The sequence below is a fragment of the Oncorhynchus tshawytscha genome, linkage group LG12, assembly GCF_018296145.1.
Source record: "Oncorhynchus tshawytscha isolate Ot180627B linkage group LG12, Otsh_v2.0, whole genome shotgun sequence".
NCBI classification, from domain to species: domain Eukaryota; kingdom Metazoa; phylum Chordata; class Actinopteri; order Salmoniformes; family Salmonidae; genus Oncorhynchus; species Oncorhynchus tshawytscha.
Genome location: NC_056440.1, coordinates 35,940,583 through 35,954,755, shown reverse-complemented (window position 1 = coordinate 35,954,755; position 14,173 = coordinate 35,940,583). Strand labels below are relative to the sequence as shown.

At 43.0% G+C, this 14,173-nt stretch overlaps 2 protein-coding genes across 3 annotated transcripts in view; one reads left to right on the top strand and one right to left on the bottom strand.

Annotated features, from left to right (window-relative positions):
* LOC112263075 (multiple epidermal growth factor-like domains protein 9) overlaps window positions 1-14,173 on the top strand; it is a 36,065-nt gene that overhangs the window by 18,990 nt on the left and 2,902 nt on the right. For both annotated transcript variants that reach the window (XM_024439065.2, XM_024439064.2), the window contains exons 3-4: window positions 531-670; window positions 2,008-2,157. In XM_024439065.2, the coding sequence (XP_024294833.1) occupies window positions 531-670; window positions 2,008-2,157 (290 nt within the window). The remainder of the gene's footprint in view (window positions 1-530; window positions 671-2,007; window positions 2,158-14,173) is intronic.
* Window positions 10,503-12,941, bottom strand: LOC121838845. The gene is made up of 2 exons (XM_042294876.1): window positions 12,628-12,941; window positions 10,503-12,303 (listed from the first exon to the last, which is right to left on the bottom strand). The coding sequence occupies exons 1-2, from the start codon at window positions 12,755-12,757 to the stop codon at window positions 11,675-11,677; spliced, it is 759 nt and encodes a 252-aa protein (XP_042150810.1). The 5' UTR covers window positions 12,758-12,941; the 3' UTR covers window positions 10,503-11,674.

Below are 14,173 nucleotides of genomic sequence, written 5' to 3'. Positions count from 1 at the left end.
GACTCTACCATGCTGCCCTGCCCCCAGAACATGCCAACCACGTTAGTGGAATTAAGTAGACAGCTTTGAACTGTGGAGGATGGGGGGGCTGGGCTAACCTATGCCATTGAACCCATCTGGAGTAGCTGTGCTCTGTTCACCACGGAGGGAAGGATCTGGTTTTCATTTTCTTTTAAAGCAAAACTACAAGTTACACATTACAACCACAACAATCTCTTAATTGAATCAAAATGGCCAAGGCGTGTTATGGATAGCAGATGGATTGATGGGAGAAACCACTCAGGGGGAACCTACAGGATGTCGTGTGTGAAACCGTTAGAATAATCTGGACACAGAATGTCATGGCTAATGCAATCCTAAACAAATAGTGCAGTTTCCCTGTCAGACTGTAGAGAGCTCTCAACCCCACCATTACAACAGTACAGTTAGGCTGTTACACAATATAAAGGCTGGACAATCAAATAGAGAAGGATCAAAGTATGTGATGTGACCGTATGCTGGATGCTGACTGTGCTCTCCTGTTCTTTCAGCTCAGGAATGTGTGTGTGTAAGACGGGAGTGTACGGGCCCAAGTGTGACGAGTGCCACCCAGGCTTCTTCCGTTTCAGCAGCACTGGGTGCCAACCCTGTCAGTGCAACAGCCTTACTAACTACTGCCACCCGCAATCGGGTGAGTAATCCACTACACCACACCTTCTATCTACAAACCACAACAATCACCCTTTCAAATCAGATCAAAAAGTTTATTTGTCACGTGCGCTGAATACAACAGGTGTAGACCTTACAGTGAAATGCTTACTTACAGGCTCTACCCAATAGTGCAAAAAAGGTATTAGGTGAACAATAGGTAAGTAAAGAAATAAAACAACAGTATAAAGACAGGCTATATACAGTAGCGAGGCTATAAAAGTAGCAAGGCTACATACAGACACCAGTTAGTCAGGCTGACTGAGGTAGTATGTACATGTAGATATGGTTAAAGTGACTATGCATATATGATGAACAGAGAGTAGCAGTAGCGTAAAAGAGGGGTTGGTGGGTGGCAGGACACAATGCAGATATCCCGGTTAGTCAATGTGCAGGAGCACTGGTTTGTCGGCCCAATTGAGGTAGTATGTACATGAATGTATAGTTAAAGTGACTATGCATATATGACAAACAGAGAGTAGCAGCAGAGTAAAAAGAGGGGTTGGGGGGGGCACACAATGCAAATAGTCTGGGTAGCCATTTGATTACCTGTTACACACTAATGCTGTGTGTGTCCGTGTCCCATCCTGTGTATCGTTGTGTGAGTGGACAGCTATTGAGAGGCTTGGAGAGGGTCAAGGTGGATGGGATTGTTGAACCCCTCTGTCTGCCATTGTGATGCAGAAGAATGATAAATGCTGTGGATGTACTTCCTTAGCTCAGGTCTGATGTCATGGACAATGACCCTCTGTCAGCCATGGAGCGTTACATCAGAAACATGAGGGTATGCAAAACACATTAGACTGTCTCTTCCAGATTAACATGACAGTGACCTGTTCCATTTCAATCTGAATACTGGAAAATCAAGCTGATTTGTTCCTACTTCAATAGGGTCATTGTTTTTTAGATAAGAGTGATAGTTAGGTGTCCTCTATCGTGAGGTGTCCTCTATCGAGAAGGACAGAAAACAATAATAGTGTTTACTGTATTCCTTCATTTAGAGAACATCTGCAATGCCCCACTATACAGAATCATTTCATATCCCATATAGAAGTATTGGTTCCTTTTCCACAAAAACCTCTCAACTCCATTACTATGTAACAGCCAACTAAACAGTCTGGGGCTCAAATCAACAGGATGGTAGTATTTGCTGGATTAATGGTTTCTATACTATACAAACAAAACCACCAGCGTTCAGGTGTGGTCAATAAATACCATATGTCATAGTCCCAACATTGGAGAAACAGACCCGTTTTCAAAACATGTAAGCATAGGAAATGGACGTTAACTTTGAACCATAACTTCCCTCCTTTTCCACAGGCATCTGTCTGAACTGCCAGGCCAACACTCAAGGACCCAACAGTGAGGAATGCAAGCCTAGATTCTACTGCAGCTCTGGTGCTGCCACCACCGATGCCTGTGTCCCCTGCCCCTGTTCCAACACCACCTCCACTGGCACCTGTCACATTGGTGAGTAGCCACTATCCCCTGCCTCAATAGTGCTCTTCTTAGGTCACCATATTAGTGCCCTTGCCAGTCAATACGTCAGGGTGTGGACTCTACAAGGTGTCGAAAGCATTCCAAAGGGATGCTGGTCCGTTGACTCAGGTTGGCTGGATGTTCTTTCTTGATACAAAATGGGAAACTGTTGAGCGTGAAAAACCCAGCAGCGTCGCAGTTGTCACAGTTCTGAACACACTCAAACCGGAGCGCCTGGCACATGCTACCATACCCCGTTCAAAGGCACTTCAATCTTTTGTCAGGCCCATTCATCCTCTGAATGGCACACACACAATTCATGTCTCCCGGCTTAAAAATCCTTCTTTAACCTGTCTCCTTCCTTTCATCTACACTGATTTGAGGTGGATTTAACAGGGATCATAGCTTTCACCTGGATTCACCTGATCAGTAAAATGTCATGGTAAAGAGCAGGTGTTCCTACTGTTTTGTACACCCAGTGTAGAGTCCCTATTAATCTAATACCATCTCTGTAGGCCTAATAATAAAGATTTGTCGTTCAACTTTCAAAATCTATTACCTTTTAATGTGGTATTAACATAACCAAGAGGCGAAAGAAACGCACACCAATTTAGGCGAGGTGCTGGCTAGCGGAGTAGAACACTCTAGGAGCTCAGATGCAATTTAATAACCAACGTTTCCACAGACAAGCTGTCTTCATCAGGGTATATTAACATAATCAGTCATGATGTTTTCATCGGATTGTCAATCACCTCAAAATGCTCCTGTAAGCCTGGCTACCTGCGCGCGTTCGTCCGCTCTAAAATAATCCCCGCATCCGTAGGCCTCCGTGCAACTGTGCACAGCCATTTGGGGAATGGAAAAAGACATCTGTAACAAAACACCCAAAACATTTGCTGATTTTCATTCATTAGGCCTACACTTGTAACCTGAATCGACGCGTCCACTGTATTGATGTGACTCGGCCACTCATCTCTGCCTTCACAAAATGTCGATCCATAGCGCATTTTGGAGAGCATTCCACACATTTTCAAGTCCATTCGTAAATTTTTAATGGGGGTGACATGTGGTAACGATAACTTTTAGGCTATTACACTATTATTTATCATGGCATCTTTGTTTTAATTATTGTGACAGGTTAATGTTCAACCAGTACAGCGTACCCCCACTATTCTTAACTCTCCAACAGCGAAGCACCATCGACAGTCACTGCCAGGGATGAAGGCTTTGTCCCCATTACTATAACCCCATTCGCAAGCATACTGCTTGTCTTTCGCAGATAATTGCAATTTACTTGTGATGGTTTGCCAAAGCGTCAATATCTGGACCCTCTGGTTGACGATGTTTAATCCCAAATTTCTTGTCCCTGCTGGTGTTGGTCTGTTAGGGCCTAACAGTTAGGCTTCTTGACAGTGGATGGGTCTCCTCACATCAGCAAAATCCTAAATGTCTCAGGTAGACACGTTCGCTATTAAGCATGTTTTAACCAAGCAAGCCAGTATAGGTCTGTATCCATACTAAACTGATACCTCAGCAGATGAGGCTTGAGCCTTGGAGCCACAGACATACGTAGAGTCCCTGTCTGGTCTGTCTGTCTGTCTGTCTGGTCTGTCTGTCTGTCACTGTCCTCCCAACCTCTGATCTGACCAATCAGCCGCAGCCATGTGACTGCTTACGGCCTCCCATTGGGTCCCAGCAGCCTGGCAACAGCCATGTGGAGACAGGGAGTGGAAGGTGGAAACGCCAGGCCGAGGTTGAGCTGAACATAGATCACACTGAACATCCTGGGCACAGCTGGGCCACTTCACAGCAAGCTAGTCAGGCAGTAGAACAGAGGGGGTGGGTGGCACCACAACACAGCTCCTTGAATTAGGGGCAGTAGCCTACTGGTTAGAGCGTTGGGCCAATAACTGAAAGGTTGCTAGATCGAATCCCTGAGCTGACAAGGTAAAACTCTGTCGTTCTGCCCCTGAACAAAGCAGTTAACCCGCTGTTCCTAGGCCGTTATTGTAAATAAGAATTTGTTCTTAACTGACTTGCCTAGTTAAATAAAAAATTTACCAGGCAGCAGTAGGGTGATAATGTTGTGTGTGAGGAATCAACAAAAGCCTCAGAGGTTTCCCTGGCAACAGTGACTAATCCACAATGCAGTACCGTGAGAGAGAGATTAAATGATCTGTGTGTAGCTTCTCTTTTCTCAAAGGTACATAAGGACTTGACTCATTCATCCTAAGGCTAATAAAACATTGGTGTGTGTGTGTGTGTGTGTGTGTGTGTGTGTGTGTGTGTGTGTGTGTGTGTGTGTGTGTGTGTGTGTGTGTGTGTGTGTGTGTGTGCATGAAAAGGAAGTGGCTGAGCTGGCTGTACCAGTAGTGAGGGAGGATGGTACTGGGTAAATATCCAGGTCATGTTGTTGAGTCAGTATCTGTATGTGAAGGTCCTTTGCCTCTCCTGGTGATATAACACGTTTCCCTCTGACAATAGCGTTTCCACTGACAACGACCCAGGGTTAAACCTGACCAATCAGACTGCCTATAGATAAGAGGTGTTATCACTCCTAGACTTTATTGGTCTAGCTCTCATCTAGGATTTGAATTGACGCTTTGGAAAGTGTGTCTCTTGTGGACACATATGGGTCCATAAATCGGAAAGAGTTAGATATGGATGATATCAAGCAGACTTAAGCCAGCACACATTTAGGGTACCAATAAGTATGTGGCTATTTTCTATATTACCTTGCTTAGTAGGGGATCCACACTTACACTAATGACATGTAGAAAGCCTGATTATTGTACTCAATAATATTTGGTGTCAGACCTCCTGGTACTTAATGGATGTGCTTACAGCAGAAGGGGATATATAACAGTTAGTGAAGCCATTAGAAGAGAATGAAGGGCACTGTCTAGTAGCATCATATTACTAAGGACCAGAGGCTGGAGGAGAACGCTGACCCTGGAGGAGACAGACATCTCATGATAATTAGAAGTGATGAGGATGCTCTAACACAAGGGATCAGTCTTTAGATACGATTAAAGTGAATTTGATTCCGGGCTGTAAAGACCTGTGTTTGTGGAACAGTGTTTGTTCCACACTTAAGCCATATCTTTCTCTGATTACATCGGTGGTCGTGTGTGGCTCAGAGCATGGTGCTTGCTACGACAAGTGTTGTGGGTTCAATTCCCACTAGAGCCACCCACACAAAAACTCTTTGGGTACACATTTCTGCTAAATGGCTTATTAGTATCATTTAATCTTTTCTCTGAAACTTTTGGTGTAGCTTTAAAATGTATCTGAGCAACAAAAACAATTGTATTATTAGCTAGGGAACTCTTATATAGTCGCCTAGACTAGAGACACTGCCATAGGGCTTACGTTTTGCATTGTGCAGTATTACAAACCAATCTGTGTTAGGCATTCTGGTGCCACCTAGTGTTGGTACATCAGCCAAGTCTCTTATACCAAACGCGGTCTCGACACGCAGGTTAAAATATCAAAACAAACTCTGAACCAATGACATTAACTTGGGGACAGGTTGAAAAGCATTAAAAATGTATGGTAATTTAGCTAGCTAGCTTGCACATGCTAGCTAATTTGTCCTATTTAGCTAGATTGCTGTTGTTAGCTAATTTGTCCTGGGATATAAACATTGAGTTGTTATTTTACCTGAAATGCACAAGGTCCTCTACTCTGACAATTAATCCACACATAAAACGGTCAACCGAATCGTTTCTAGTCATCTCTCCTCCTTCCAGGCTTTTTCATTTTTGCATTTATATGGTGATTGGTATCTAAACGTTCATAGTATTACCACGACGATCGGCAAAACAGTTCGTCTTTCAATCACCCACGTGGGTATAACCAATGAGGAGATGGCACGTGGGTACCTGCTTCTACAAACCAATGAGAAGATGGGAGAGGCAGGACTTGCAGCGCGATCTGCGTCAGAAATAGGAATGACTTCTGTTTTACGCTTCGAACACATCGACTGTGTCATTGCATTTCGATACACCAGAAGTACATTCATTTCCAATGGAACGCTGCATTTGCCTTGCAGCATTGCGTTGCAGTGCGTTCTGTGTGGTGCATACATTCGATTTATCGAACGTATGCATCAAATTGTATGCGTAGACTTCACAGAAAGTAGCAAAATATGAATGTAGATTTTTTTTTTGCACACATTCAGTAAAAATGTTGGATTCCATAAAAACAGTTTTGATTGCATAATTTCTTTAAATTTTTTATGAATTTATTTGCCAAGTATATTATTTATTCGATGACATCCACAAATTAATTGTGAGAGCCTATAATATAATTTCCCTCCAATGGAGTTTTGGAGCGAAATGCAATAATACATAGTTGAGATAGCAGAGTAGGCTCTTTCAACAATGAGACCAACGTTGAGGAAGGTTGTCTTGATCGTGCTGTGGGACCGGGACCAGCCCCGCAGAAAGTGCAGGTCTGTGTGGGTCCAGAGATGGTTAAAGTCCCGAAAGCAGGCAGGGGAGTTCCACCGTCTAATTCAAGAGCTTTGACTGTTTGGAGAGGAATTCCGAAGTTACTTTTGTCTGGGTCGAAGCCAGTTCGATCACCTGCTCCAGATGGTTGGAGCCAGGATCACCCGGATGAATAACAACTACCGGGAGTCCATCAGCCCAGTTGAACGCCTTGCGATTTGTCTCTGGTAAGCTACATTCTAGTACATTTTTAAATCCTTTGATACCATAATTGATTGTTATTTGATACATTGTTTTTATGTGCAACCTAGCTAGCTAAAGGGCTCTAGTTAATAGTCCCTATTTGACATCAGATGTACTTTTACAGAATGTTCATTGGGACTATAACTTTTCCCAGAGTTGGTTTATAATAATTTTTGAATTATGTTACCAAATGAAAAGAAAGGTGCCTTCTGCCCTGATGAAGGTAGGCTAGTCTTCTCCAGGACCCATTGTTGTTCAAGACAGTTACAGTCATTCATTACAATCTTATTGGACTCACATACACTCTTAGAGAAAAAGGTTCCAAAAGTGTCCTTCTGCTTTCCCCATAGCATAACCATTTTTGGTTCCAGGTATAATACTTAATACATGGAACCCAATAGGGTTCTACTTGGAACCAAAAGGGGTACTACCTGGAACCTAAAAGGGATCTCCTATGGGGACAGCCAGAGAACCCTTTTAAGTAGATAGTACCATTCTTTCTAAGAGTAGAGTTGGCCTGGACTACAGTTTATTGATATAGTCGTAGACTGAATTGTACTGTTTCAAGGCATTGTTAATGATGGTTGATGAGTATTACAATATAATTAGTAGAGCATAATAAACAGTAATGAGGTAGCTATATGAGTAGATACAGTGCCTTGCGAAAGTATTCGGCCCCCTTGAACTTTGCGACCTTTTGCCACATTTCAGGCTTCAAACATAAGATATAAAACTGTATTTTTTTGTGAAGAATCAACAACAAGTGGGACACAATCATGAAGTGGAACGACATTTATTGGATATTTCAATTTTTTTTAACAAATCAAAAACTGAAAAATTGGGCGTGCTAAATTATTCAGCCCCTTTATTACTTTCAGTGCAGCAAACTCTCTCCAGAAGTTCAGTGAGGATCTCTGAATGATCCAATGTTGACCTAAATGACTAATGATGATAAATACAATCCACCTGAAGTGTAATCAAGTCTCCGTATAAATGCACCTGCACTGTGATAGTCTCAGAGGTCCGTTAAAAGCACAGAGAGCATCATGAAGAACAAGGAACACACCAGGCAGGTCCGAGATACTGTTGTGAAGAAGTTTAAAGCCGGATTTGGATACAAAAAGATTTCCCAAGCTTTAAACATCCCAAGGAGCACTGTGCAAGCGATAATATTGAAATGGAAGGAGTATCAGACCACTGCAAATCTACCAAGACCTGGCCGTCCCTCTAAACTTACAGCTCATACAAGGAGAAGACTGATCAGAGATGCAGCCAAGAGGCCCATGATCACTCTGGATGAACTGCAGAGATCTACAGCAAGAAGAAAGCCATTTCTTAAAGATATCCATAAAAAGTGTTGTTTAAAGTTTGCCACAAGCCACCTGGGAGACACACCAAACATGTGGAAGAAGGTGCTCTGGTCAGATGAAACCAAAATTGAACTTTTTGGCAACAATGCAAAACGTTATGTTTGGCGTAAAAGCAACACAGCTCATCACCCTGAACACATCATCCCCACTGTCAAACATGGTGGTGGCAGCATCATGGTTTGGGCCTGCTTTTCTTCAGCAGGGAACGGGAAGATGGTTAAAATTGATGGGAAGATGGATGGAGCCAAATACAGGACCATTCTGGAAGAAAACCTGATGGAGTCTGCAAAAGACCTGAGACTGGGACGGAGATTTGTCTTCCAACAAGACAATGATCCAAAACATAAAGCAAAATCTACAATGGAATGGTTCAAAAATAAACATATCCAGGTGTCAGAATGGCCAAGTCAAAGTCCAGACCTGAATCCAATCGAGAATCTGTGGAAAGAACTGAAAACTGCTGTTCACAAATGCTCTCCATCCAACCTCACTGAGCTCGAGCTGTTTTGCAAGGAGGAATGGGAAAAAATGTCAGTCTCTCGATGTGCAAAACTGATAGAGACATACCCCAAGCGACTTACAGCTGTAATCGCAGCAAAAGGTGGCGCTACAAAGTATTAACTTAAGGGGGCTGAATAATTTTGCACGCCCAATTTTTCAGTTTTTGATTTGTTAAAAAAGTTTGAAATATCCAATAAATGTTGTTCCACTTCATGATTGTGTCCCACTTGTTGATGATTCTTCACAAAAAAATACAGTTTTATATCTTTATGTTTGAAGCCTGAAATGTGGCAAAAGGTCGCAAAGTTCAAGGGGGCCGTATACTTTCGCAAGGCACTGTATAATATGTGGGTTGAATTCAAGTTATACACAATATTGATAATTATTTTGAATTATATTTTAGATTCTTGGCGACAGGGGACTCCTACAGGACCATAGGATTCATCTTCCAAGTTGGACGGTCCACGGTGGCAGGCATTGTCCCCTCTGTGGCACAAGCCATTTGGGACTGTCTGGTTGGTGAATACATGCCTGTCCCCAAGGAGGAAGACTGGAGGGCCATCGCTGCCGAGTTCCTGGAGAGGTGGAATTTCCCCAACTGTCTTGGCTCCATTGACGGGAAACATGTAGTAATCCAGGCTCCACTGTGCTCAGGTTCGCAGTTCTACAACTACAAGGGTACATATTCAGTTGTACTCTTGGCTGTAGTAGATGCCATCTACTGTTTCCGTGTTGTCAATGTTTGTGCTTACGGCAAGGGAAGTGATGACGGGACCCTCCGAGACTCTAACTCTGGCCAGGCACTTCAGGATGGCACCCTGGATATTCCACAACCTGCATCACTCCCTAGAGCTGAAGACCTGGGACCTGTTCCCCACGTCTTCGTCGGCGATGAGGCCTTCCCTTTAAGACTCATGAGGCCCTACGCTGGACGCCTGCTGCCATTGCCAAAGCCTGTAAGGATCTTTAACAAACCACTGTCCAGGGCAAGGTTAGTTGTTGAATGCACCTTTGGGATTCTGGCAGCCCGATGGAGAATGTATCAGAGAGTACTTGGTCTGAGCCCCTCAAATGTTGATGCCTGCGTGAAGGCCACATGTGTTCTCCACAACTACGTGCGGAGGGCATCCCAGGAGCCGCTCCGGATGGAGATGGGCATGCCAAATGGTCACCTTCCTGATGTCACCAGGGCAGGTGCCAACAACGCCCCCAGACAGGCACTCCAGGTGAGGGAGAAGCTGACCACCTACTTCTCATCGCCAGCAGGTGAAGTCCCATGGCAGTATGCCGTGGAGTGAAACGGCTATTTTAAGAGCCCCATAAAATACAGGTTATTTTAAGAACCATCCACCGTTGTCCATAAAATAGCATTTTTCCCCCAGATTACTTTATGTATCATTGTCTCTCTTCATTTGTAAGTTATATTTAAGTGAAATTTGGGAGTAAAGACCACACTTTAACCCCTTCCCTCTCCCATTAACGTCAGTATTATACACACCTGGCATGGTACCTCAGGTGAGCGGGAGCACTGATTAAGGTTATACAACATACAGTTAGTATGATAACAAAGGGAAAGGCTAACCTAGGGTCCATACAAATAGTACAGTTTACCACCATGTTCACTGGCCTGACAAAATACAGGTGGGAAAAAAAACTAATTAGGAAGAGAATGTGTTTTTACTTTCATCTTGTCTTAGATCAGCAAAGGTGTTGGGAAGAAATAAGCAGATTAAGTCTAAATTAGATATTCATAAACAACTGAAACAACTGACTATGAAAACATTATAATTTAATAAGTATTCAAGTACAGGAAAGAACATGACAGGTATGTGAGTTCTAAAAATGTTTAAAAAAATAAAACTATTGAAAGAGGTGTGCATGTAAAAAAAAATATATATATTTAAATGAATGTGTAGCCTGTAATCTGTAAGAGAACAGCAAGAGCATGTATTTTTGGCACAACTGCAGACCAATACAGGGACTACTCATAAAGCCTAGACGTAGTAGAGGAACTTCAGACATGGCCATAAAGAGAGAGAGGGCAGGGCACTGGAGATCTGAGGTACGAAGAGGTGTGTGTGTGTCTCTGTCTCTGAGAAAAAGGGAATAATATGTAGCCATAACACAGCTAAACAAACAAATGGCCCCTGGACGTCACGGACCAGTCGATGGAACAGAACTTCACTAAAAGTTTCAACACCCTGGTTTTCAAGTGGTTTTAAATGAAAGAAATATATTGACTTTTAGTCTCATAAGAGACCAAGAGCATCTGTGAAAACTCCGTATGGGTTTCAATTCAGAAATCTATGTAACACTAATAATGAATGCTATCCTAAGACTTTATAAACAAATTACTTTACGAATTGACTGAATTGAAACAGAACTGACGTGTGTGAAAAGAAAGGTACAATGAGGGAGGTCAAAACAACAACCAGACAACTCCTCTTCCTGTCCTTCCTGTGAGCTGGTTGGCCAAATTGACTCCATTTCTGAAAGGGAAGAGAAAAACAACACATACAAGCTTAACATAATATGACATCATAAAAGGTGAGATTTATGTTAACTAAATACTGCTTGTATAGTGTAGTTAGTGGCATAAATATAGGAACAGTGTGGTAAAGTTGGTAATACCTGCTGTTTACTCATGGAATTTGTATTTCAGATCAAAAGATGAATATGACAGGCAGATATTTCGACAGCAAACTGTTTTAGGATATTTTCTAACCCAGAAACAACAGCTATACATTTGCCTCATATTAATACTTTGATCTGAAATACCAATTAACCTACATGACTATACTGTAAAAATGAACTACTTTACTTCACTGTCGCACACTTATGACACTACCTGTGAAAAAAACGTACCATTGAACTCGGCTTCGAAAAGCAGCTGATACATTTTAACCTTGACTGCTGCTTTTCTTTGCTGAGGCAGCCTCTTCAGTGTTGGTACCAGGCTCGTGGCAAAGAGGGTCTCTTCATCCTCCTAACTGTGAGCATCAGGTTGGGCTGCATCCCTCTCGACGGCTTGGAGGAGCCTCTGCTGAAATGAGTTGAGTGGATCTGGTACCTCCGATGACGCCTGGTGTGACGTTGTTCCTCTTCGTTTCTCTCTCTGTTTCTCTCCACGGCCACATCCTGTTCAACGAGGTCCTCAGTGGTCACTTCCGTGAGGTTCATAATAATCTCAGGTGGTCCGAGATCCAGAGGTGCTTCCTCCATTTCATCATCTTCCATGGCTGCACCGGTGGTGGTCATACTCGTGGATGATGTTGTAGAGGGTCTCACTCCTCCGGTGGAGGTGATGGTCGCATTTGTAGGTGACGTTGAGGGTCTTGATGCAGCGGAGGCAACAACACTTGTGTATGACATAGTAGAGGGTCTGGCTGTAAAATTGCCACTCGTTGCCCGAGGCACAATAAATGGATCCAGAAAAGAAAGAATGTGGCAGAAGTGCCAAGGCTGCTGGCCTGAAGCTGCTGACCCAGACCTCTTCTTCTCTTTCTCTGCCCTTCTCTCTCTCTGATACCTGTCCCTGAGTCCTCTCCACTTCCTCCTACAGTCTTCTTCTACATAGACATGAACATGATAAGCCAGACCATTACCTACCATAACTATAGTTATTAGATAGCTATCATGGGCATGTCACCTACTGTACACATAGACACACACACGCTTATCTGAACCAATTATCAGGGGTACAGTAGTATCTACCATTTCTATTACTATTTATATAGCATACACACTCTCACTCTTTCAAACATTATTATTTGGTAAAGTTATCAGGGGTAGTAACTAGCATAATTTATTTGACTATTTCTTTCACACACACACACCTCATGTTAGCTAACACTAACTAGCCACATCTAGCACAAGCTCACTACTAAACTGACCTGGCAATCCTACTATCGTGGACACTTGTCTCAAAGCAGCACTTTTTGTGTTTATGTCACTGTAGCTGTCAGCAGTTGTGTCAAAAAGACACCGTTTTGAGGATACTGCGAAAATGATTCTCTCCTCCATGTGTCCAACCGCATGCGACCATTTGCAAAAGTATAGTTGCCTAGCTGCGCAAAATGTTATGCAGCAGTGACGCAAAGACGCAGTCGGTGTGTTCGAAGTGTTAGCCCTTAGCAACGCAGACGCTCGTGGGTGGATTTCAAAATGTATTTTACAACACTCGCGCACGCGACGTGTCAGGTTTGGTCAGCATGTTAGGTTGGAGTCATTAAAACTTATTTTTCAACCACTCGACAAATGTCTTGTTAACAAACTATAGTTTTGGCAAGTCGGTTAGGACATCTACTTTGTGCATGACACAAGTCATTTTTCCAACAATTGTTTACAGACAGATTATTTCACTTATAATTCACTGTATCACAATTCCAGTGGGTCAGAAGATTACATACACTAAGTTGACCGTGCCTTTAAACAGCTTGGAAAATTCCAGAAAATGGTGTCATGGCTTTAGAAGCTTCTGATAGGCCAATTGACATCATTTGAGTCAATTGGAGGTGTACCTTTGGATGTATTTCAAGGCCTACCTTCAAACTCAGTGCCTCTTTGCCTAACATTATGGGAAAATCAAAAGAAATCAGCCAAGATTGCAGAATAAAACATTGTAGACCTCCACAAGTCTGGTTCATCCTTGGGAGCAATTTCCAAGCGCCTGAAGGTACCACGTTCATCTGTACAAACAATAGTACGCAAGTATAAACACCATGGCCATACCACTCAGGAAGGAGACGCGTTCTGTCTCCTAGAGGTGAACGTACTTTGGTGCGAAAAGTGCAAATCAATCGCAGAACAACAGCAAAGGACCTTGTGAAGATGCTGGAGGAAACGGGTACAAAAGTATCTATATCCACAGTAAAACAAGTCCTATTTCGACAACCTGAAAGGCCGCTTGGCAAGGAAGAAGCCACTGCTCCAAAACCGCCATAAAAAAGCCAGACTACGGTTTGCAACTGCACATGGGACAAAGATTGTACTTTTTGGAGAAATGTCTTCTGGTCTGATGAAACAAAAATAGAACTGTTTGGCCATAATGACCATTATTATGTTAGGAGGAAAAAGGGGGAGGCTTGCAAGCCGAAGAACAACATCCCAACCGTGAAGCACAGGGGTGGCAGCATCATGTTGTGGGGGTGCTTTGCTGCAGGAGGGACTGGTGCACTATACAAAATAGATGGCATCATGAGGGAGAAAAATTAAGCAACATATCAAGACATCAGTCAGGAAGTTAAAGCTTGGTCGCAAATGTGTCTTCCAAATGGACAATGACCCCAAGCATACTTCCAAAGTTGTGGCAAAATGGCTTAAGGACAACAAAGTCAAGGTATTGGAGTGGCCATCACAAAGCCCTGACCTCAATCCTATAGAAAATGTGTAGGCAGAACTGAAAAAGCGTGTGCGAGCAAGGTGGCCTACAAACCTGAC

What these genes read in the sequence shown, in the direction of transcription:
- LOC121838845 (XM_042294876.1), bottom strand. Translation starts at nt 12,757, where the DNA reads ATGGAGGAGAGAATCATTTTCGCAGTATCCTCAAAACGGTGTCTTTTT. An exon ending in CACGATAGTAGGATTGCCAG is followed by an intron (nt 12,304 to 12,627) that starts GTCAGTTTAGTA and finishes ATGTCTATGTAG; the next exon opens with AAGAAGACTGTAGGAGGAAG.